General features: G+C 37.6%; 1 protein-coding gene and 1 non-coding gene across 2 annotated transcripts; both read right to left on the reverse strand.

Moving 5' to 3' along the window:
* Nucleotides 1-115: 115 nt before the first annotated feature.
* On the reverse strand, nt 116-24,506 carry LOC121517054. Its single transcript, XM_041798560.1, has 16 exons — nt 24,037-24,506; nt 22,953-23,037; nt 22,689-22,782; nt 21,969-22,094; nt 21,577-21,732; nt 18,098-18,185; nt 17,694-17,895; nt 13,858-13,881; nt 10,337-10,375; nt 9,962-10,209; nt 9,637-9,688; nt 9,349-9,442; nt 9,118-9,243; nt 6,626-6,781; nt 5,892-5,979; nt 116-3,304 (listed from the first exon to the last, which is right to left on the reverse strand). The coding sequence occupies exons 2-16, from the start codon at nt 23,013-23,015 to the stop codon at nt 3,085-3,087; spliced, it is 1,776 nt and encodes a 591-aa protein (XP_041654494.1). The 5' UTR covers nt 23,016-23,037; nt 24,037-24,506; the 3' UTR covers nt 116-3,084.
* On the reverse strand, nt 825-896 carry trnaa-ugc. The gene has a single exon. It is a non-coding gene; the product is annotated as a tRNA-Ala (tRNA).
* Nucleotides 24,507-24,763: the final 257 nt, after the last annotated feature.

The following is a 24,763-nucleotide window of genomic DNA, read 5'->3' on the forward strand; positions in this document are numbered from 1 at the left end:
TCATCAATAAAATGATTTTATATTTGATTTTATCTTTCATCATATCAATTCAGCTCATTTAAAACAGAAACGAGATCTAAATTGTCCGAAATTAAGGCACAATCTTTTTATTTTGAAAGCAGAAACTACGCTTTACAAACGGTAACGGCCGCCTGAAGCTCACGTTAGGCTGAACCGTCAAATTTAAATACTTGTGCGTTTACTTTTAGGGCTGGGCACATATCCTGATATGTTTTGCGCTGCATGCCTTTGTATCTTTGATATATTAGTCTGTAAATAAGTAAATAACAAAAACTAAGTAATTTCTAGGTCAGGTCCAAATGCAGAGTGTCCCACGTGGACTTTTATCAAAAGAACAATGTCTACTTTTACATGAAAAATGACATCAAAATAAAATACCAGTTTAAAACAAACAAACAAACAAAACAGTACTTATGTTGAACAAATAACGGGGATGCACTGAAGTGTACTGGTTTGCTGACATGTCCAGATAAAAACTTGTTTGATACCACAGTTACAAAAATAAAAGTCAGAGACACCAAATAATGGGTGATGTTGATCAAAACTGTATTAAAACTCCTGAACGTCATCATTATTATTGCTTTTGCTGAACCTCTGACATAAACAACACTGTTTTACCCCATTCTTCATTTGAAAAATACGGATATGACTTCCACACTAATTGTGTGAAACAGCATTGTGAACCATTTCCTTATTCACTGACACTAAACACAGGTGTGTACTTACTGCAGACTAACCTGTCAGGTATTAACATGTCCATTATCTCTGTTATCTATGATCAGGCTTCTCTCCAGTCTAAAACATGGAGATGCCGGGGATTGAACCCGGGGCCTCATACATGCAAAGCATGCGCTCTACCACTGAGCTACATCCCCGTTGTGACTAAGTGTGTTAAATGACAGTTTAAATAACAGTCATCTGCGTGGACAGAAACATGAGATGGTCACATGTTTACAAGAGGATCGGTGTTACTATGGTTTTGTTTTATTTAATCCGAGAATCAGATTTTTCTTCTCCTATCCTGACTTTAAAATCACAATTTTGGTGAAAAAAAAATATGAATTCTGACTTAAATCTCAGAATTCCGACTTTAGCCTCTGAATTATTTTTTTGTTTGTTTTCAATAACAGGATTCATAAAAACTTTTTTTTACACCTTAAATTCAGTGTTGTTTTTAATTATTGTTTTCAACCATTTATTTTTGGCCATCTTTTGTGTGTTATTATTGGAGCGTCCACATGAGGGCGCCAGCATGAAAGTCTGTAGCTCTGACTGAGTGATCATCAACAGGAAGACTGAGCCCAAACACAACAGGCCCCACAGAGTTCACCAGGATGATGTCATCATTTAGACTTAATTAAACATTCCATCCTTGCCTTTAAAGGATGATGTCATCATTTAAACTAAATTTAACATTCCATCCCTGCCTCTAAAGGATGATGTCATCATTTAGACTTAATTTAACATTTCATTCCTGCCTCTAAAGGATGATGTCATCATTTAAAGCTAATTTAACACTCCATTCCTGCCTCTGAAGGATGATGTCATCATTTAAACTTAATTTAACATTTCATTCCTGCCTCTAAAGGATGATGTCATCATTTAGACTTAATTTAACATTCCATTCCTGCCTCTAAAGGATGATGTCATCATTTAAACTTAATTTAACATTCCATTCCTGCCTCTAAAGGATGATGTCATCATTTAATCTTAATTTAACATTTCATTCCTGCCTCTAAAGGATGATGTCATCATTTAGACTTAGTTTAACATTCCATTCCTGCCTCTAAAATATGATGTCATCATTTAGACTTAATTTAACATTCCATTCCTGCCTCTAAAGGATGATGTCATCATTTAAACTTAATTTAACATTCCATTCCTGCCTCTAAAGGATGATGTCATCATTTAGACTTAATTTAACATTCCATTCCTGCCTCTAAAGGATGATGTCATCATTTAAACTTAATTTAACATTTCATTTCTGCCTCTAAAGGATGATGTCATCATTTAGACTTAATTTAACATTCCATTCCTGCCTCTAAAGGATGATGTCATCATTTAAACTTAATTTAACATTCCATTCCTGCCTCTAAAGGATGATGTCATCATTTAATGTTAATTTAACATTCCATTCCTGCCTCTAAAGGATGATGTCATCATTTAATCTTAATTTAACATTCCATTCCTGCCTCTAAAGGATGATGTCATCATTTAGACTTAATTTAACATTCCATTCCTGCCTCTAAAGGATGATGTCATCATTTAAACTTAATTTAACATTTCATTTCTGCCTCTAAAGGATGATGTCATCATTTAGACTTAATTTAACATTCCATTCCTGCCTCTAAAGGATGATGTCATCATTTAAACTTAATTTAACATTCCATTCCTGCCTCTAAAGGATGATGTCATCATTTAATGTTAATTTAACATTCCATTCCTGCCTCTAAAGGATGATGTCATCATTTAATCTTAATTTAACATTCCATTCCTGCCTCTAAAGGATGATGTCATCATTTAAACTTAATTTAACATTCCATTCCTGCCTCTAAAGGATGATGTCATCTTTAGACTTAATTTAACATTCCATTCCTGCCTCTAAAGGATGATGTCATCATTTAAACTTAATTTAACATTCCATTCCTGCCTCTAAAGGATGATGTCATCATTTAATCTTAATTTAACATTCCATTCCTGCCTCTAAAGGATGATGTCATCATTTAATCTTAATTTAACATTCCATTCCTGCCTCTAAAGGATGATGTCATCATTTAAACTTAATTTAACATTCCATTCCTGCCTCTAAAGGATGATGTCATCATTTAAAGCTAATTTAACATTCCATCCTTGCCTTTAAAGGATGATGTTGGGGGTCACTGTTTTATCCATACAGAACAACCAAGACTTGACCCCTCTCCCCCAAGGTCACAGTCTGTCAATGTCAAGGACATTGTTGCTGTCTGTCAGTGAGCGCTAGTAGCGGGTATGGACGGGATAATTTCAGCAAACACTTGTTCCCTGACACAGCAACTTTAAAACAATGTTTTATTTGATTTTATTTCATGTAACTGTAAGGCTGCTGAATCGTTGCGCGGGTATCACAGATGGCATGTTTCCATTATAAAAAGCAAAAGCAAAATAAGCAATAACTAATGAAATAATAACCCCAATAAAAGAAACAATAGCTATCACTGCCGCCATCTCTGATCGTAGTCCTCCACACTGAGCATCCTCTGACTTAGTTCCTGGTTTCACCTCCTTCAGCTGCATGGATGCACATCTGTAATGACAGAGGGATAGACACCACACAGGTCAGGGGTTTAGCTTCATCAAACCTGATTCTTAATACCCAGATCAAACCAAAGATTAACAACACAGCTAGTTAGAAAGTTGCAGCTGTCTGAGCCTTTAGAAAGTTGCAGCTGTCTGAACCTTTAGAAAGTTGCAGCTGTCTGTACTTTTAGAAAGTTGCAGCTGTCTGAACTTTTGGAAAGTTGCAGCTGTCTGAACTTTTAGAAAGTTGCAGCTGTCTGAACTTTTAGAAAGTTGCAGCTGTCTGAACCTTTAGAAAGTTGGAGTCGTCTGAACCTTTAGAAAGTTGCAGCTGTCTGAACTTTTAGAAAGTTGCAGCTGTCTGAACCTTTGGAAAGTTGCAGCTGTCTGAACCTTTAGAAAGTTGGAGTCGTCTGAACCTTTAGAAAGTTGCAGCTGTCTGAACTTTTAGAAAGTTGCAGCTGTCTGAACCTTTGGAAAGTTGCAGCTGTCTGAACTTTTGGAAAGTTGCAGCTGTCTGAACTTTTAAAAAGTTGCAACTGTCTGAACTTTTTGAAAGTTGCAGCTGTCTGAACCTTCAGAAAGTTGCAGCTGTCTGAACTTTTAGAAAGTTGCAGCTGTCTGAACCTTTAGGAAGTTGGAGTCGTCTGAACCTTTAGAAAGTTGCAGCTGTCTGAACTTTTAAAAAGTTGCAGCTGTCTGAACCTTTAGAAAGTTGCAGCTGTCTGAACTTTTAGAAAGTTGCAGCTGTCTGAACTTTCAGAAAGTTGCAGCTGTCTGAACTTTTAGAAAGTTGCAGCTGTCTGAACTTTTAGAAAGTTGCAGCTGTCTGAACTTTTAGAAAGCTGCAGCTGTCTGAACTTTTAAAAAGTTGCAGCTGTCTGAACCTTTAGAAAGTTGCAGCTGTCTGAACTTTTAGAAAGTTGCAGCTGTCTGAACTTTCAGAAAGTTGCAGCTGTCTGAACTTTTAGAAAGTTGCAGCTGTCTGAACTTTCAGAAAGTTGCAGCTGTCTGAACTTTTAGAAAGCTGCAGCTGTCTGAACTTTTAAAAAGCTGCAGCTGTCTTAACCTTTGGAAAGTTGCAGCTGTCTGAACTTGTAGAAAGCTGTAGCTGTCTGAACTTTAAGAAAGCTGCAGCTGTTTTAACCTTTGGAAAGTTGCAGCTGTCTGAACTTTTAGAAAGCTGTAGCTGTCTGAACTTTTAGAAAGCTGCAGCTGTCTGAACTTTTAGAAAGCTGTAGCTGTCTGAACTTTTAGAAAGCTGCAGCTGTTTTAACCTTTGGAAAGTTGCAGCTGTCTGAACTTTTAGAAAGCTGTAGCTGTCTGAACTTTTAGAAAGCTGTAGCTGTCTGAACTTTTAGAAAGCTGCAGCTGTTTTAACCTTTGGAAAGTTGCAGCTGTCTGAACTTTTAGAAAGCTGTAGCTGTCTGAACTTTCAGAAAGTTGCAGCTGTCTGAACTTTTAGAAAGCTGCAGCTGTCTGAACTTTTAAAAAGTTGCAGCTGTCTGAACCTTTAGAAAGTTGCAGCTGTCTGAACTTTTAGAAAGTTGCAGCTGTCTGAACTTTCAGAAAGTTGCAGCTGTCTGAACTTTTAGAAAGTTGCAGCTGTCTGAACTTTCAGAAAGTTGCAGCTGTCTGAACTTTTAGAAAGCTGCAGCTGTCTGAACTTTTAAAAAGCTGCAGCTGTCTTAACCTTTGGAAAGTTGCAGCTGTCTGAACTTGTAGAAAGCTGTAGCTGTCTGAACTTTTAGAAAGCTGCAGCTGTTTTAACCTTTGGAAAGTTGCAGCTGTCTGAACTTTTAGAAAGCTGTAGCTGTCTGAACTTTTAGAAAGCTGCAGCTGTCTGAACTTTTAGAAAGCTGTAGCTGTCTGAACTTTTAGAAAGCTGCAGCTGTTTTAACCTTTGGAAAGTTGCAGCTGTCTGAACTTTTAGAAAGCTGTAGCTGTCTGAACTTTTAGAAAGCTGTAGCTGTCTGAACTTTTAGAAAGCTGCAGCTGTTTTAACCTTTGGAAAGTTGCAGCTGTCTGAACTTTTAGAAAGCTGTAGCTGTCTGAACTTTTAGAAAGTTGCAGCTGTCTTAACCTTTAGAAAGCTGCAGCTGTCCGAACTGAGCTGTTGAAGCTCAGATCAGGTCATCTGATGATGCTACTTGTGATTCAGTTCATTTAATCCCTTTCAGCCCATTTTTGCCACTGGCTGCATTTTTTGCCAATTTTAGCTTATTTTTGTCAACTCTTTCATCATTTTACCTCTTTTGCCACTTTTTCTGTGCACTTTTTAACCCATATTTTTAAAATGGTTTAGTCCAGTGTACCCATCTTCATTATAATTACCCACAAAAAGCTAATTCTGTTTAATGAAAAGGGGCTTACATCTTGAAAAAGGCTAAACTGTACTACAGCTTTATCAAATAAATTAATTTTGTTGCATTGGTCAGAGAGGTCTTTATTCAGGTTAAAAATAAAATGTTTATCACAGATGAGCTTTACAGTGGACCATGATGTTGCTGATCTTCCTGGCCTCAGAAAGCGCCCCCCTTTATCCCCCTAATGGATGGCCTTGGTGTTCATGTGAGACCTGAAGCTTCACTCACCTTTTATGAGGCTGACAAGATGTAAACATCCCATCTGAGAACGTCCCAGCAGAGCACCTAGAGCAGACTGTGTCTGAGACTGATGTTCCTGCAGAAAAGGGACAAAAACTGTTGAATAAATGAGACTGAGGACAGCGTTTGGTCATTCTTCCACCAGAGAACAAGGCTTGGACTGACAATCCAGCACATGGGGCATCTTCCAGTGGGCTGATGTACTAGGAGCTGGTAGGGTTTATCTGTCTGTATTTTAGAGGCAGAGGCCCATCGTTTGTTTTCTCTATAATGACAGTTTACAGGTGTGTCTACAACCCTCCTCTCCCCGTCCACCTCAGCTTAGAAATTGAAACTAAAACAAACTAAAACTGTCTTTAAAATGCTGCAAATGTAAAGATTGTGTTTCTGCAGATCTGATGCAGGGATGGAGCCGTGAGAGGTGAATATTCAGGGCTTAGCCCAGTTTAGAAAGAACTGGTCTATCAGGCAGATATATGCACTGTTTTAATATCATAGTAGATTTAAAATGCCAACAAATCTGCGTCATCTGGGCAAAAATAACTCAGTTCCACCTTAAAAATGGCATCCTTAAGAGCCAATATAATTTTTAACATGTAAACATTCACAAAGTGTCTCAATCCTTTTGAAACAACACGCTGATGATCAATAATTTCCACTTCTACCACCTGAAAAAGGCAGAAAATGTTCAGTAGTACTCTTTAAACCCACTTTAAACTCACCGTTCTCTCTGATGTATTCTCCTGGTCTACAGCTTGTGTGTTTAATTGCCTGCAGGCAGCTGTTCTCTGCAGACTCTATGCAGTAAAATCCCTCCAGAGGTTCACAGACTGTGTCTGAGGTCTCTGTACAGGATGCATTCATCCTCAGACCCGAACCTGTCAGCACAATCAGAGGTTAGACATAATTCACATATTTATATATATCATTATAAAAACAGCCCTTCTGGGTCCTCTGGGCAGTCTTTTGTCTCCTTCAGGCTCAGAGGGTTCTGCACAGTTTCTAGGTACACCCTGGACAACAAGGAGCACTCACACCCACATAAACGGGCAATTTAGAGTCACCAATTAACCTAACGAGCATGTCAGTGGTCTGTGGTGGAGAGAACTAAGGCCCGTCCACACGGAGACGAATTCAGGAGTATACGCAAAAGTTTTTGTCATATCGGCGTTTCATCCACACTGAAACGGCATTTTGGGTGACTGTAACCGATACTTTTTGAAAACGGGTCCCAGAGTGCACAAATCTGTAAATGACTACCGTTTTGTCTCCGTGTGGCGGCCAACTGCATCTTTCTTGAAACGAATACATCCCACATAACCACGGACAACAACCAGAAGGACAACTAGAAGAAAGTTTGTCAGTTTTCTGTTATCTTCTTCTCTCTTTTGGTGCATTTCCATGGCAGCAATACAGCGCCATGTACAGGCTTGACATATGCACTACAGCCCTGATCATCAACTGGTGGCCCGGGGGCCATATAAGGCCCCCAAAGCTTCCTGTCCGGCCCACAAAAGATCAATAAATTCAGAAAAGGATGAAAAGGAGATGTTGTGCTTTTAAGAGTATCCTGTCTGCAGCTCTTAAATCCATTACAAAAATGACTAATAGTGAAACCATTGAAACCCAGCTATTTTAAGAAAATATTAAAGAAAGGGGGTTAAGGTTTGCAGAAATGTTGCCAAAATGGCCGGATTAAGTGATGAAAAGGGGCTAGAGAGTATCAAGGTGGGTGCTAAGATGCAAAATGGGTTGTTGAGTGACATAACTAGACTGAGATTTGCAGGAAAATGTGCAAGAATGTGCCAAAAATGAGGAGAAAGGGCAATGGGTAACAAAAATGGGTAAAAAGTAGCAAAAATTATGCAAAAGGTAATAAAAAGTGGTCAAATAGTTGTAAAAATTGATAAAAGCATGCCACAAAAGGGATAAAACATGCAAGAAAAGTGGTTTAAAAGGGGTTAACGAATATCAAAAATTGGGTTAAAGAGGCAAAAATGGGAAAAAGTATCAAAAATTGGTTAAAAGTGGAAAAAATATAAACAAAAAGAAGTAGTGAAAAGGTGTTAAAGAGTGGCACAATGAGGGAAATTACTGGCAGGAATGATGCAAAAAGGGGTCGAAGAGTGGTAAAATGGGTGAAACGTGGAGAAAACAACGCAAAAAAAGGAAGTGAAAAGAGTTTTAAGTGGCAAAAAGACGAAAAGTGACAAAAATTGAAAAAAAAAACGACACAAAGGGGGTTAAACATGCAGGAAAAGTGGTTAAAAAGGGGTTAAAGAAAGGCAATAAATTGGTTAAAGGGGAAAAAAGGTATCAAAAAGGGGTTAAAAGTGTAAAAAATGAGTTAATATTGGTGCTAAATCACAGCTGGGGAGGGCCCAGCTCTGCTGTCAGGCCTGTCTTCTTGTGTCCTGCTGTTATAGATAATAGAGATAGATCTCCCTGGTAATGACTAAAAATGTCCTGATGCAAATACTACTGCAATAATATTTCATATAATCTATAACATATCATTCAGACCAAAATATTGATTTGATTTTTGTTTATGTGAAAGTCTGACCCCCAGAGTTTCTGTCAAACCTGGCCCTTGTGCAGATGTGGTTGATGACCCCTGACCTACAGCGTTTTTAGTCGTTCCGTGTTTACGCGGATATTTCCTGAAACGATCCTGTCTTCACGAAAAATTTCATCAAAATAAAACAAATATATCATTTTCGTCTCCGTGTGGACGGGGCTTTAGAGTGATCCGTTAACCTAACGAGCATGTTTGTGGTGGTGGGAGGAAGCCGGAGAACCTGGAGAGAACCCACACACGCACGGGGAGAACATGCAGACTTTGCACAGGAAGGCTCAGACCAGGAGGTGAACCAGGTGAGGCAACAGCGCTGACCCCTGCACCCCCGTGCAGCCCCTTATTTCTTATAATACTATATTTAATTTTCTCATGGTTCTACAAAACCAGGTTCAGGTCTAGGAAAGACCAAAAAACTAAACCAGTTTGGTGATTAGCTCTTGGAGAGAGTGGGGAATGACATGAGGGAAAGGAGCTCCAGGTCAGGTCTGAACCTGGGCTGCCAGTGTGGAGGACACCAGGACGGTCCCAGCTCCTCTGATTGGTCCCTGTTATAATGCTGACTCTAGAGTTCTGATCTTGGATGTCAGTATTTTAGTCTCTCTACTCAGTTAAACTGCTGAATGATCTAAAACCTACCTGTGTCACAGCTTCTACAGTCATAGCAGCGTGTACGGTTACTGGGATGGTCCATAAAGGTTCCCTCGCTGCAGGACACACAGCGAGTACTGCTGGAGTCCGTGCAGGCTTCATCAACCAGACTTCCTGTTTCAAAATAAGACGATAGAGGAGTTTATATTAAAGATGACAGGAAAACCTCGTCACCATCTCTAACGTCATCATTCTCTGGAAACCTTCAGGTGATCTCACCTGGAGGACACTGAGGACAGCACCTGTCCCCGATCTGAAACTCAGGAGGTCTACAGGTGAGAGTCTGAGCTGAGGAGACGATCATCAGGAGGATCTGGAGAGAAAGAGAGAGACCTTTAACCAGACTGGACTACAGAGGGACTAGATTTAGCTCTGATTTATGGGGGATAGTCAGTGAGCAGAGAGAGACGTTAACTTTATTTAAAATGTCAGAGAAAGATCAGGAAACTGAAATAACTGTGAACTAAAGACTGATGAAATAATAAAATATTGCACCATCAGTGTTACCGCTGATCCTGGATTCAGGGTCATTCTGGATAAAAACAAAGAGGAGACTCTTCTTTTATGCCATGAATGAGCCGAGAGTTAAGACGAGGAGAGACGAATCCAGACTGAGGGCGCCATCTGAAACAAGGGAGAACCACAGTAACGCTCTATTTATTATAGCCGACACATTAACAGGATGATAAGACAGAAAAAAAGGTTAAAAAAGGAGGGAAATGGGTGAAAGTACAAAAAAACTAGTGCCTGCAAAAGTACTGACCCCCTTGTTGGGTCAGTCACGTTAAAGGGGCTGAATATTCATTCATGTCATATCACTGCATGTCTCTACTGGCCCAGTCTCTGACTCTCTAGACCCGCCCCTGCTACAGTAAACTGGTTTATCTCTTTGTTATTTGGATAGTGTCTCTGAGGTCCCAGCAGAGTCCGGATCATGTCTACTAACAGGATCGACCCACATGTGGAGCTGTTTACACCCAAACAGGACTTCAGTCCTCTGATCCATTCAGCAGCAGAGACTTCTCTGATCCGGATCACCAGCTCTCTGAGAGTCCTCTCTCTCAGGTCTAACTCAGTCAGCTGACTTTAACAAAGTTTAACGTTTACCAGAGAACTTTAATAAAGAGAATCAGGAGAGGAAGAGACTCAGACCTACCTTCAATCATGAAGAGGCAGTGTGGGAGTGCCTGAGAGAACTTCCTCTCACCTTCACAATAAAGTCCTCCTCCTCCTGCCGCTCCTCAGACTGTGATGAGAGCAGCAGCTTTATTTTGAAGGTTCACACATGCATTGTTAACTTCCTGTTGTGTAAACAGTCAGTAGGTTTCTGTCACCTCTGTCCTCATTCACCCCGCCGTTACAGACAGAGACACTTCCTGTTTCTCTGTTCCTCCTCTCTCTCACACTCCCTAAAGACACTCTGGTCTCATGAGGCAGACATTGATGTTAAACTGAGTACATTTAGACTCTGTGTGAACTTTGTTTACATACTGGCTACGCTCACACTGCAGCTGGTTTCCAAAGGATCAGATACACATCTGATCTAGAACCACATACTAAAGTGACCTGGTTCTGATTTGGAAAGGTCAGATTCAATGCGACTTGTGGTGTTCACACTGTCAGAGAAACATCCAGGTCACTTTAAACTGCAGTGTGAATGTAGCGGTGGTCATCATCTTAACATGATGGACAAAGACAGAAAAATCTGAATCAAATGTAGTTTATGACATTAGTTAGCTTTCCACACTGACGACAACAGACTGCCATACAAGTAATGCTGTCAGTCACTAATGTACACAAGAGGTTTAGATGACTCAGCAAAAATTAGACACAAGAACCCAACATTAAAGCTTTTAAAAACACTGGTGGTCTTAGAAGGAGGTCTAAAATGCTCATTTTCCTTTCTTGCAGTCCCTGTAGAGTTTCAGGTTACAGAGGCTCAGAAACAGCGTCTAAGCCTGCAGGAAGTTAAAAAAAACTGCTCAGTGCTCTCCTCAAACACGTCTACCACAGTCGTCTCCAGGATTTGATGGACCCCTCACACCCTGGACACAGTCTGGTCAGCAGGCTGCCATCAGGGAGGCTGAGAACCATCAGGGCAAAAACCAAAAGGCTCAAGAACAGTTTTAACCCAAAGAGGCGTAGACAGCTAACCTGGCACGCCATCTGGTAAACCTCTCATAGACAGAAAGGCAGAGGCTTTGAAATAAAACTCAGAGTGTGATTGGATGAACGTCCTGTCTGTCACATCTTTACGGGCCAATCAGAGCAACAGAACACGTGATGTAGCCGCTACTGAGGAGTAAACTCCATAGAGAACTGCATAACGGTAACCATGGCGACTGTAGACATGTCAGTACTCGACTTTTGTGGGTTTTTGAAAAGAAAACAACTCACTGCTGTTCTTTGTTCTTCTTTTAACCAAGAAATGTGGTCAAGCTCTGATAAAAGTGGCGCTTTAGCAGCATCCACGCTAACCTCCTCCTCCATAACTGCACCAGCTCTTGCTGCTGCTTGTTTACGTCACGACTCTGCTGCGCCTGAAAGTACCGCCCCTCATCACTGATTGGTCCTGTCACTTTCTAATCGGGCCCAAACAGTTCAGACAGGAGCTCCGAAGATGGATTCACCAGAAAGAAACATGGAAACGGGCGTGTCCATCTGCTTTGTAAGGTTAAGGGATCAGTAGGTGGAATAAGAATGTTATCTGAGCGTCTCTTTCTATACTAATGTGAAGTTAGCTAAATATGCTTGTCTAGGTTATCTGAGGTGATGTCGTCACTTTGTACTCTCTAGTATTGTGCCGTTTGAGGTGAAGCAGTCAACGTTTACATATGTTGGTATCAAAGTTGCTCTAATAATCACTTTCAGCTTATCGTTTCTATGCAAAGTCCCATTTAGATAGAACAGAGTGGAAGTTGTGCCCATATTTCATGCAAAGAATCATGGGAGATAGGAATGAGGTGGACTGATGCCTTTGAATCCTTACAGCAGTGTTTTCAGTGAGCCTGGGTCTGTGTGACTTTTGGGGACTTGAATGATCAAACCCACACCAGTTAACCTGATATTAGATGGATTTTTATTCATTTTAATCCAGTTATGATCCTTTATTACTACCAGCCTGAATAATAACCATCATATTGTTACCCTCTGTGAGGGTCTGTCAGCCAATAGCAGGCTGTTGTGTAATCACATGATGCTGCCTGAATAAAGCATAAAGGAGAGAGCCTGTGCTGCAGCCTCCTGTGTTATTGTTATTTTAATATTTAGCAGTAAAACTCAATAATCAGAGATGCTGTGAATCATGATTCTTTTAGTTGAGCCATGTTCTGAGTCAAATATTTCAGACCAGGCCTCGGTATCGGCTGAAACCCAACACCTCGGTATCAGGAAGGAAAAAGTGGTACCAGAACATCGTTAACTATTAACACACAAACAAAACAAGAACAGATGTGCATCTCACAGGTGTGAATCAGGCCTGATATCCCAGTGTAAATAACTTCAGCTCATCTCTGTAAAATAAACTCTGAGCTAGCCAGCATACGTGTGTCCCAGAGTGTCTGATGTAATCATCCACTCTGTGGAGGGTTTAAAAAACATAAAAGCTTTTATTACAAAAGTGTCACAAAAACTCCACTGGATGTACACTAAAGGACAGAAACATGGACAAAGACACAGTATGAAAACCGTGTGTCTCTACAGCCAATCAGACCTCTTTTCTGAAGTCTGTCGCTGTAACCGTTAGTAACAGCGTCCTCTCTTAAAGCAACAGGAACTTAAAGCAACACCTGCATCAGAACTAAAGGAACATGTCGATAAAGATGATTAACACAAATCTAAAGTTTTTATCCATACCACTGATGAATTTTTTTAGAATAAAACAACAGAAACAGTCCTGGTCTCATACGTTTGTCAGTGATTCATTCCTGGTGCAAACACCCTGATCTTCATCTGATGTGTGGGGTAAATACTGCAGAATCCAGCTGGATCTCATTCTGGGGAAAGAAGAGATTTAGATGTTAAAACAGACCTGTTAGTCTTTCTACCTCTTGTAAAATTGTCTTTTATTATCATATCTGTTCAGTATGCACACTTTACAACGATACCATGAACGTACACAGACCTGTACATACTAGAAAAATACATCCAAGAGCTTGTGTGTATTTGAATTTTACATTTTTATCTCCGTCGAGGAGGTCATGTGATCGGCAGGGTTTGTTTGTTTGTTTGTTAGATTGTTAGCAACATAACTCTAAAAATTATGGACGGATTTTGATGAAATTTTCAGGAAATGTGAGAAATGTCATCAGGAAGAACTGATTAGATTTTGGGACTGATCCGGATCACCGTCGGGATCCAGGAGTTTTTGAAATGATTCTGTGCTGTTGGGAGATAGGGCTGATAGCGGAGGTCTGCGCTCTCTGAGTGCTTTTCTAGTTTAAGTTTGTGTTTATTTCTTGTATGTTTGTATTTTTGTATTCCTTGTTGTCTAAGCATACTAGGCCACTGAAGCTGACTGGTTCTGAAGAACAGGAGAGGTAATGTCAGTGAACTCTGATAAAAACTCTACTGTCACCTCATCATTTAGCTTCCTCTGATGTATTTTTTCTCATTCTGTCAATCCTTTGAGAGAAGGTGGATGTGTAAGTATGATTATTTATTATTATGTAGTCACTTCATAAAATGAAGACAGAGTTAGACACACAGGACTGAGAGTGTATAACATACCGTATGATGATTTCTATGACCCTCCTGGGACAAGACAATAAAAAAGGTTATGAATAAATGAGGTTAAAATGAAGTATTTGAATGAGATCATGTTCTGTATACAGCTCATTCAGAAAGTATTCAGAGCCCTTCATTTTATTCAGATTTGTTCAGTTTCAGCCTGATGTTCATTTTTATTCTCATTACCCTAACTCAGTACCCCATCAGGACAAAGTGAAAACAGAACTTTAGAATCTTTTGCATATTTATGAAAAATAAAAACTGAAATATCACACTGACATCAGTATTCAGAGCCTCTCCAACAACACATGAAGCTGAGGCTCCTTCCATGTGTGATGCTGTAACAGCAACCCTCTGCGGGATGTTTCACCCATACCCCTCACTGCTCTGTGTCGGGACGGGGTAGATGAAGGCTAGAAGAGACGGGATCAACCCTTGGATTGCCGTGGTGCACATCAGAAAATGGGGCTCCCCAGAAGGTACTGTATAAATCCCACCTGTGGTAAATACAATGGCCTGTGGTGCCTAAAGATACAGTCAGACAAGCATAGGAGACCCAGGCTTTAATGGCATTCATGGTCAATGTTCTGGCAGCTGGAAACCAGCTTTTTAGTTTTGGTCGACCAAAACTAAAAAGCTGGTTAGTCTAGCTTTAGTCCATAAAACGTCCTTACATTTTTCACATTTGAATTTATCAGCGTCACAAACTCCACCTCCCTCTAACTATGCTTGGCTCCTAGTGCCAGCGTGTGTGTGAAATGGATGCCTGTCTCAATGACTGATTTACACACACAGGGATTTTTTTCACCCAAAATAACTGCCATGTGGCCGAGTCTATCGATGCGTCCGCCGTGCGTATTTGTGCAGACACTTCTGGCTTCATGCCGTTCACACAACGATGCTAACACTAACGCCACTCACAGACAGACAAACACAAGCTAACGTGTTGGTGATGTAGACCTGAGGCTGCTATCTGCAGAGGAGAAAAGGATTCGACACAGAGCTGAACTTTTCTCCTGCTTTAAGGCTCCTCTCTGACCGTGGCGCATACATGTCTATGAATAACCTCTCTCTCTCTCTCTCTCTCTCTCTCTCTCTCTCTCTCTCTCTCACTCTCTCTCTCTCTCTCTCTCTCTCTCTCTCTCTCTCTCTCACTCTCTCTCTCTCTCTCTCTCTCTCTCTCTCTCTCTCTCTCTCTCTCTCTCTCTCTCTCTCTCTCTCTCACTCTCTCTCTCTCTCTCTCTCTCTCTCTCTCTCTCTCTCTCTCTCTCTCTCTCTCACTCTCTCTCTCTCTCTCTCTCTCTCTCTCTCTCTCTCTCTCTCTCTCTCTCTCTCTCTCTCACTCTCTCTCTCTCTCTCTCTCTCTCTCTCTCTCTCTCTCTCTCTCTCACTCTCTCTCTCTCTCTCCTCAGCGAGCTGCAGAGTGTTAAATCATTTAACATTCCACCTCTATATTTTATCATGATGATACACCCTAATGATTCAACCTCAGTATGAGAGCTCATTATAAAACATTTCATACATGGCACGTTGCAGGAAAAATCTGACATCTTTCTCACGCGTTAATTTAACACATAATCTACTATTTTAATGAAAAACATTGATCGTTTTTAATATTAAATGGATGTCTACTTTTATGTAGATAAGGTGCTTTTAAGAATGAATCTGGCTAAAATGATCTACAGAGAGACCAGGAAAGAGTTGATCTCCTATCATGGACTGATAAGAAAAGGATTTAAGCCCTGATGTTTCTATTAGGGCCGGGCAATTTATCACAAATTAGATTCAATCCCAGTATGGCATGCTGCAATTTCCAAATCGCAGACAGTTTTTTTTAACCTGAAACGTGTCAAAATACCAGTTTGATACAATCTTTTTTCTTTTTTATGCTTTATACCAGTGTTACTCAACCCTGCTCAACCAAAGAGACAAATAGTTGACAAATATCTTTGAAAGAGCCACAATCTGAGGTGAAAGCTTGAAGTAGCAATAACAATTAGTTAAAGGTGGCAAAAATGTTGAAAAAGCAAGAAAAATGGTTGAAAAGGGGTGGAAAGGGGAGGAAAAGTGGAAAAAGGGTAAGAAGGGTCAGAAAGTAGCAGAAATGGGAGAGAAGTGACAAAAAACAAATTACAGTTGGCATAAAATGGTCCAAAAGTGGCAAAACTGTGGCAAAAAATGAGTGAAAAGTGACTAAAATGGGCAAAAAGCAGACAAGAGTGGAAAAAAATCAGCAAAAAAGAGGAATCAAGTGGTATTTAGTGGCATAAACTAGATGAAATGGGTGAAAAGTGGGAAAAATGGTGATAAAGGGCAAAAAGTGTCCCTTTTTAAGGTTTTCTGGGGGAATATTTAAAATAATACACAAAGAGCCAGGCGCTGAGTATCACTGCTTTATACATTATTCAAACCTTCAGGTATCTTTTTTTTTTGGTTAATGCATTTATTTTTCTCCATCTAAATGAGAATAAGAAGAGAGATGATCATCCCCTTCAATAAAGTCACTGATATCAAATTTGCTCTATGAGCCAAAATCACAGAAAGATATTTTTATTCTAAATGTATCCCTGGTTTAACTGATCTAATATTGTTCTGTTATAATATAGAAGGATTTCTTGCTGATGTTTGTTGAACAACAGAAAAACTGAGGAACCTAAATAATCACATTTTAAATCACAATATTGCAGGAAAAAACTGCCGTTAGATTATTGTTGTAAATGGTTCAGCTCTGACGTTTCTAACAGTGTGATTTCTCTTTAATGGGCTGTTTAACTCGTGCAGGTAGAAGTCCTTCAGGAGACCTGACTGTGATTAGACTCATAAAGCATGAGAACAGAGCATGTGTGTTGTCTCATCCCAGATGTTCAAGCTTTCTGCCTTTTTATATGAAACTGCAAACATTGTTAATGTCTGCTTTAACACTTGAGGATAAATGCTTGTGAGTTAGAATCACAGTTTACTTTTACATTTCAAAGGACTGTAAATCCTTTAAGTGTAAACCTAGATTATACTAAACAGGATTTCCAGACATCAACATTTCTGCTAGCTAAAACTGAGAGTGGCTTGTAAATTGAATGAATGAATGAACGGTGAAATTCACTTTAACACTGATTATTTATCATTATAGTTAAAGTCACTTGTAATGATATTTGGGGTTGGAGAGGTGATGCCATGGCGCTGCCATGTGGATGTAGCGACCACAGGTGATGAAGTAGGTGCTGAGGGGAGTCGAACATCTGCTCAGGAGTTTTAAAGATGAGAGGGAGCATCGCTGCAGTCCTCCACTGATCTGGGCTTTCTGGAGGACAGGAGAGATGAAGAACTTCCTCAGTGAGAAACACATGAAAACCTGACTGGGAGGTTAACAAAAATCACTGAAAGCCGTTTCTCAGGATCTCTGGAGCTCAGTCAGAGGCACCATCAGGTTCTTGGTCTCCTCTCTCTCCAAGGTCCTTCTCCTCGATGGTGACCAGCTCTAGAAGAGTCCTGGTTGGTCCAGACTTCTTCATGTGAGGATTCTGGAGGCCCCTGTTCTCTCTGGAACCTTCAGAGCAGCAGAAATGTTTCTGTAGTCTTCCTCAGATCTGTGCCTGTCAACAATCCTGTCTCTGAGCTCTGCAGCTCCTCTGACCTTTGACCTCATGGCTTGGTTTCTGCTCTGATATCATTGTCAAAATGTTTCTTCCGTTTTCACTTTGTCCTGATGGGGTACTGAGTGTAGATTAATGACAATAAAATGAATTCAATCTGCTGTTTCAGGGTGAAACATAAGTAAACTGAAAACAGTGATTTAGGTCTGAATATATTCTAAATGAGCTGTAGATGCTGAAACTTACCGTTGGAGTCCGAGATAAGATAGTCCTCCACAATCTTTGTAAATAGTGAACTGTGGCCAAAACTACAACAACGATTTGAATTATCCCCAAAAAAGCTAAAAAAAGTATGAAAAATATTACAAATGAGTGTAGAAATTCACACTGAGCATCTTCTGCCTCGGTTCCTGGTTTTAGGTGCTGCTGTAGATTCATGAGTTTACATCTGCAACGACAGAGACAGCAGACACAGACCTCCAGCTTAGCTCCTCAAACACAGACTATTTACAAAAATCACCTGAATACCAGAGTCAGTAAATCCTAGACAAAGACAGGAACTGACCCTGTGGTTTTAGTTAGAATTAAAGCAGAGACAGAGACCAGCCTGAATCCAGCTGGGTCCACGTGAGACCAGAAGCTTCACTCACTGTGTATGAGGCCGACAAGACGTAAACGTCCCATCTGAGAACGTCCCAGCAGAGCACCTAGAGCAGACCGTGTCTGAGGATGAAGTTCCTGAAAAAAATAAAACAGACAATAAAACTGTTAAATAAATGAGATAGTAGAAAATAAATAAAACAGACAATAAAACTGTTAAATAAATGAGATAGCAGAAAATAAATAAAACAGACAATAAAACTGTTAAATAAATGAGATAGTAGAAAATAAATAAAACAGACAATAAAACTGTTAAATAAATGAGATAGTAGAAAATAAATAAAACAGACAATAAAACTGTTAAATAAATGAGATAGCAGAAAATAAATAAAACAGACAATAAAACTGTTAAATAAATGAGATAGTAGAAAATAAATAAAACAGACAATAAAACTGTTAAATAAATGAGATAGCAGAAAATAAATAAAACAGACAATAAAACTGTTAAATAAATGAGATAGTAGAAAATAAATAAAACAGACAATAAAACTGTTAAATAAATGAGATAGCAGAAAATAAATAAAACAGACAATAAAACTGTTAAATAAATGAGATAGCAGAAAATAAATAAAACAGACAATAAAACTGTTAAATAAATGAGATAGCAGAAAATAAATAAAACAGACAATAAAACTGTTAAATAAATGAGATAGTAGAAAATAAATAAAACAGACAATAAAACTGTTAAATAAATGAGATAGCAGAAAATAAATAAAACAGACAATAAAACTGTTAAATAAATGAGATAGTAGAAAATAAATAAAACAGACAATAAAACTGTTAAATAAATGAGATAGCAGAAAATAAATAAAACAGACAATAAAACTGTTAAATAAATGAGATAGCAGAAAATAAATAAAACAGACAATAAAACTGTTAAATAAATGAGATAGCAGAAAATAAATAAAACAGACAATAAAACTGTTAAATAAATGAGATAGTAGAAAATAAATAAAACAGACAATAAAACTGTTAAATAAATGAGATAGTAGAAAATAAATACAACAGACAATAAAACTGTTAAATAAATGAGATAGTAGAAAATAAATACAACAGACAATAAAACTGTTAAATAAATGAGATAGTAGAAAATAAATAAAACAGACAATAAAACTGTTAAATAAATGAGATAGTAGAAAATAAATACAACAGACAATAAAACTGTTAAATAAATGAGATAGTAGAAAATAAATAAAACAGACAATAAAACTGTTAAATAAATGAGATAGTAGAAAATAAATAAAACAGACAATAAAACTGTTAAATAAATGAGATAGCAGAAAATAAATAAAACAGACAATAAAACTGTTAAATAAATGAGATAGTAGAAAATAAATAAAACAGACAATAAAACTGTTAAATAAATGAGATAGTAGAAAATAAATAAAACAGACAATAAAACTGTTAAATAAATGAGATAGTAGAAAATAAATACAACAGACAATAAAACTGTTAAATAAATGAGATAGTAGAAAATAAATAAAACAGACAATAAAACTGTTAAATAAATGAGATAGTAGAAAATAAATAAAACAGACAATAAAACTGTTAAATAAATGAGATAGTAGAAAATAAATAAAACAGACAATAAAACTGTTAAATAAATGAGATAGTAGAAAATAAATACAACAGACAATAAAACTGTTAAATAAATGAGATAGTAGAAAATAAATACAACAGACAATAAAACTGTTAAATAAATGAGATAGTAGAAAATAAATAAAACAGACAATAAAACTGTTAAATAAATGAGATAGCAGAAAATAAATACAACAGACAATAAAACTGTTAAATAAATGAGATAGTAGAAAATAAATAAAACAGACAATAAAACTGTTAAATAAATGAGATAGCAGAAAATAAATAAAACAGACCATAAAACTGTTAAATAAATGAGATAGTAGAAAATAAATAAAACAGACAATAAAACTGTTAAATAAATGAGATAGCAGAAAATAAATAAAACAGACAATAAAACTGTTAAATAAATGAGATAGCAGAAAATAAATAAAACAGACAATAAAACTGTTAAATAAATGAGATAGCAGAAAATAAATAAAACAGACAATAAAACTGTTAAATAAATGAGATAGTAGAAAATAAATACAACAGACAATAAAACTGTTAAATAAATGAGATAGTAGAAAATAAATACAACACACAATAAAACTGTTAAATAAATGAGATAGTAGAAAATAAATAAAACAGACAATAAAACTGTTAAATAAATGAGATAGCAGAAAATAAATACAACACACAATAAAACTGTTAAATAAATGAGATAGTAGAAAATAAATAAAACAGACAATAAAACTGTTAAATAAATGAGATAGCAGAAAATAAATAAAACAGACAATAAAACTGTTAAATAAATGAGATAGTAGAAAATAAATAAAACAGACAATAAAACTGTTAAATAAATGAGATAGTAGAAAATAAATAAAACAGACAATAAAACTGTTAAATAAATGAGATAGTAGAAAATAAATAAAACAGACAATAAAACTGTTAAATAAATGAGATAGTAGAAAATAAATAAAACAGACAATAAAACTGTTAAATAAATGAGATAGCAGAAAATAAATAAAACAGACAATAAAACTGTTAAATAAATGAGATAGTAGAAAATAAATAAAACAGACAATAAAACTGTTAAATAAATGAGATAGCAGAAAATAAATAAAACAGACAATAAAACTGTTAAATAAATGAGATAGTAGAAAATAAATAAAACAGACAATAAAACTGTTAAATAAATGAGATAGTAGAAAATAAATAAAACAGACAATAAAACTGTTAAATAAATGAGATAGTAGAAAATAAATAAAACAGACAATAAAACTGTTAAATAAATGAGATAGTAGAAAATAAATAAAACAGACAATAAAACTGTTAAATAAATGAGATAGTAGAAAATAAATACAACACACAATAAAACTGTTAAATAAATGAGATAGTAGAAAATAAATAAAACAGACAATAAAACTGTTAAATAAATGAGATAGCAGAAAATAAATAAAACAGACAATAAAACTGTTAAATAAATGAGATAGTAGAAAATAAATAAAACAGACAATAAAACTGTTAAATAAATGAGATAGCAGAAAATAAATAAAACAGACAATAAAACTGTTAAATAAATGAGATAGTAGAAAATAAATACAACACACAATAAAACTGTTAAATAAATGAGATAGTAGAAAATAAATAAAACAGACAATAAAACTGTTAAATAAATGAGATAGTAGAAAATAAATAAAACAGACAATAAAACTGTTAAATAAATGAGATAGTAGAAAATAAATAAAACAGACAATAAAACTGTTAAATAAATGAGATAGTAGAAAATAAATAAAACAGACAATAAAACTGTTAAATAAATGAGATAGTAGAAATTTCCTCCACAAATTAAATGATCATAGACTGTGTCTATGTGTTACAAATTTTTAAGAAAAATCTTAAATAGCACCTGTCTCTCTGATGTATTCTCCTGGTTCACAGCTTCTGTGTTTCTGTGCTTCCCAACAGCTGCCTCCTGCAAACTTTATGCAGTAAAATCCCTCCAGAGGTTCACAGACTGTGTTTGAGTTCCTCCTACATGGAGTCTTTATCTTCAGACCAGAACCTGTCAGCACAATCAGAGGATAGACCTGGATATAATACACTACTGATCATCCTAACAGCAGATACAACAGCATGAACAGATACCAGTAGATGATGGTTTTATTCACTTTAATGCTGACATTGAAACTCCTAACTGCAGATTCAGAGATTTTTATTAGACAGACTGAGCTGTTTTTATGGTCAGACATTCTACACTGAGTAAATATTACACCTAAAGAACTACTGATAGAAACCTACCTGTGTCACAGGTTGAACAGTCATAGCACCATGGTAGATTAGTGTGATGGTCCATGAAGGTTCCCTCAGTGCAGGATGAACAGCTAGTACTAGTGGAGTCAGTGCAGACTTCATCAACATGGCTCCCTGTTAGAACCAAAATGAGACAGTAGTGAATGTTAAAGATGTGTGTATGGTTTCATCCATGATCATATTGATTATTAGTGTTGTTCTCATTGTTCTCTGAGAGCTCCTCAGAGATGGGCACAAGATTCTCAGGATGCTTTTCTGAGCATAACACCTGCACCAGTTATTCTAATGATAATGAAATCAAAGGGACTGCTCTCTGATCCCAACATAAATATCAAAAAAAAAAAAAAATAGATTTTTTATTTCATTTATTTTCATAAACAAAAACAAGAAAACGAGACGTTTCTTCAATATTTGATTTAGTTTTAATAAAAGATAAATAAAAGGAGACATTTTATGTATCAGTTATTCAGTTATCAAACATGGACTAAAGGAATGATCCACAGATTGACTGTCTTCAATCAAACTGCTCTCCATTGATTCTATTATTACTGAACAGTAAACCAGTGTGTTGGATTCATGGATCAACTCCTCATGATAAAGGCTAAAACAGATGTGAGCTTCTAGCAAAGCAGGATCAGTGTGAAGCAGAAAAACCACTTTACCATCTCTAACATCATCATTCTCTGGAAACCTTCAGGTGGATCTTACCTGGAGGACACAGAGGACAGCACCTGTTGTTGATCCAAAACTCAGTAGATCCACAGGTGAGAGTCTGAGCTGAGGAGACGATCATCAGGAGAATCTGGAGAGAAAGATTTTAGAGTGAGTGAATCCTGCTGAGAACAGAGAGCTTTAATCAGACTGAACTACAGAGAAACTAGATTTAGCTCTGATTTATGGGGAGTTCAGTCAGGAAGGTAGAGTCCTAGAGAGCAGAGAAACTAACAATCATTGACTGATCAAATCTCTTACCACCACAGTTACAGCTGATCCTGGTTTCAGAGACATTTTGGACAGAAGGATCTCAGGATTCATTCTTCTTCATGGCATAAAGGAGCTGAGATTGAGAAAGAAGAAAAATGAAGACTCTACTGTATTAAAGATCCATGAATGGTTGTTCATTCTGCACATTTAGTGTCTTCATGCTCCAATAAAGCAGGATTAAAGCAGCAGAGCAGACTAGAGTCTGCAGAAAGGAAGAGCAAACAGCAGAAAGTCAGAACATTTTCACAGTAAACCTGATTTACAGAGGAGGTTGAATCATTGTGATAGCACCTGTAGCTAGCTGCAGTCAACATTAGCCCCCCCCCTTCAAGGAGAACCAACCACAGCAGCATGGCTACCACATGGATCTGGACTGAGCTCTAAGAAGTGTACAGTGTTGTCAGCTGTTAGGGATGGGTTTGGGTCTGCAGCTCCTGACCATGAATACACCACAGCCTGCTGCTACATTAGTTTGAGTTTCAAAACAGGAAGCTGCAGGACAAACTAGTTTAACATCTCAGTCAGAGACATGCAGCAGAGTGGAGGAATGACAAGAGTGCTACAGGGCTGTATGTTAGCTGTTTTAGCTCATAGCACTGGTGCTACAGAGGTCCACAATCCTGTAGCACAGAACAGAAACCTGTAGCACAATGTAGAAAATGTTTGTTACATCTCTAAAACCAACATGGAACCAAAATATATGTTAGTGAGTGAATGTACTTGATAAACAAAACCACAACAGACTAAAATAGCTCTCAGTTAATGTCTATGTCTAACAGCCAATCACTGCTAAACACACACAGGTATTGTCTTGTTAAGCACACAGCAGCAGCTCCAATAGTAGAGAAGGGAAAATGCATGGTTTTCTCTCTTTAATCAGAAGTTAGTGCAGACTGAGGGCTCTGTCCCTCACTGACAGTTCACTCACTGTGACCATCCATGGAGAGGAGGAGGAGGAAGCTAGCAGATCCTGGTTTTTAACATCCTCTAGTCTACCTGCCTTCAGAAAAACTTGGATTAAAGCAGCTCTCCTCTTAAACATAACCTCCACCTGTTCTAGAGCCTTCCTCACCTGTTAGAGCTGCTGCAGGTCACTCTCTCACCATCCTATCAGCTGTGGAGCGTGGCTGCTCACTCTCCAGACACGCTGAACTGTGATTTTATCCTTCTGTTGTTGGTTTGGATGTAAAAAAGTCTGTTTTTAAGTCTACTGATATGGGCCTATGGGTCTGGAATAAAGTGTAGAGTAATCACTGATCAATGATCCTGCAGAGAACTCTGACCATGTTAAACCAACAGACTGGACTAGAAGAGGATCAGAGGATCTACTTTCTCTGGATGGAAACCTTCCTGTCTGTAGTCCTCAGTCAGGTTTAGCTCCAGAACCGGATCAGTCCAGTCTTCTTCTTCTATTCTGCATTAAGGTTGTCCTGGATCCAAGAGAATAATTCCATTTAACTGTAGGAAAGATTCAGGACCAAGAAGACGTCACCATTACCATAATTCAGAGTCAGAACCTGATTATCTACCACTTTTCTGGAACATGACTGACTTCCTCTGAGAGAGTTTCAGCATTAAGACCAAAATAAACCACTTTAACTACGTTTAAGGTTTACTAGAGAACTAGATTAGAGAGAATAGGAAGGAGCAAAAACACTTAAATGCCTTGTAGAAAGAGGAGGACTCTTCGTCTGTATGAGGGCGTTTCCTTTCACTTCCACAATAAGAGCTGACTGTTAACCCTGGTGGAGGATGACTAACCCTGGTGATATCTGTGGTCAATGCTCTAAAACGGTGGT

The sequence above is a fragment of the Cheilinus undulatus genome, linkage group 11, assembly GCF_018320785.1.
Source record: "Cheilinus undulatus linkage group 11, ASM1832078v1, whole genome shotgun sequence".
NCBI lineage: Eukaryota > Metazoa > Chordata > Actinopteri > Labriformes > Labridae > Cheilinus > Cheilinus undulatus.

Bases quoted from the DNA above. Each gene is read 5' to 3' on its own strand.
- LOC121517054 (XM_041798560.1), bottom strand. From the start codon at position 23,015: ATGAATCCTGAGATCCTTCTGTCCAAAATGTCTCTGAAACCAGGATCA. The intron at 22,095-22,688 runs GTAAGATCCACC...TGGTTCTAACAG, and splicing joins CTGTCCTCTGTGTCCTCCAG to GGAGCCATGTTGATGAAGTC. The intron at 13,882-17,693 runs GTAAGTTTCAGC...GTCTTGTCCCAG, and splicing joins TCTTATCTCGGACTCCAACG to GAGGGTCATAGAAATCATCA.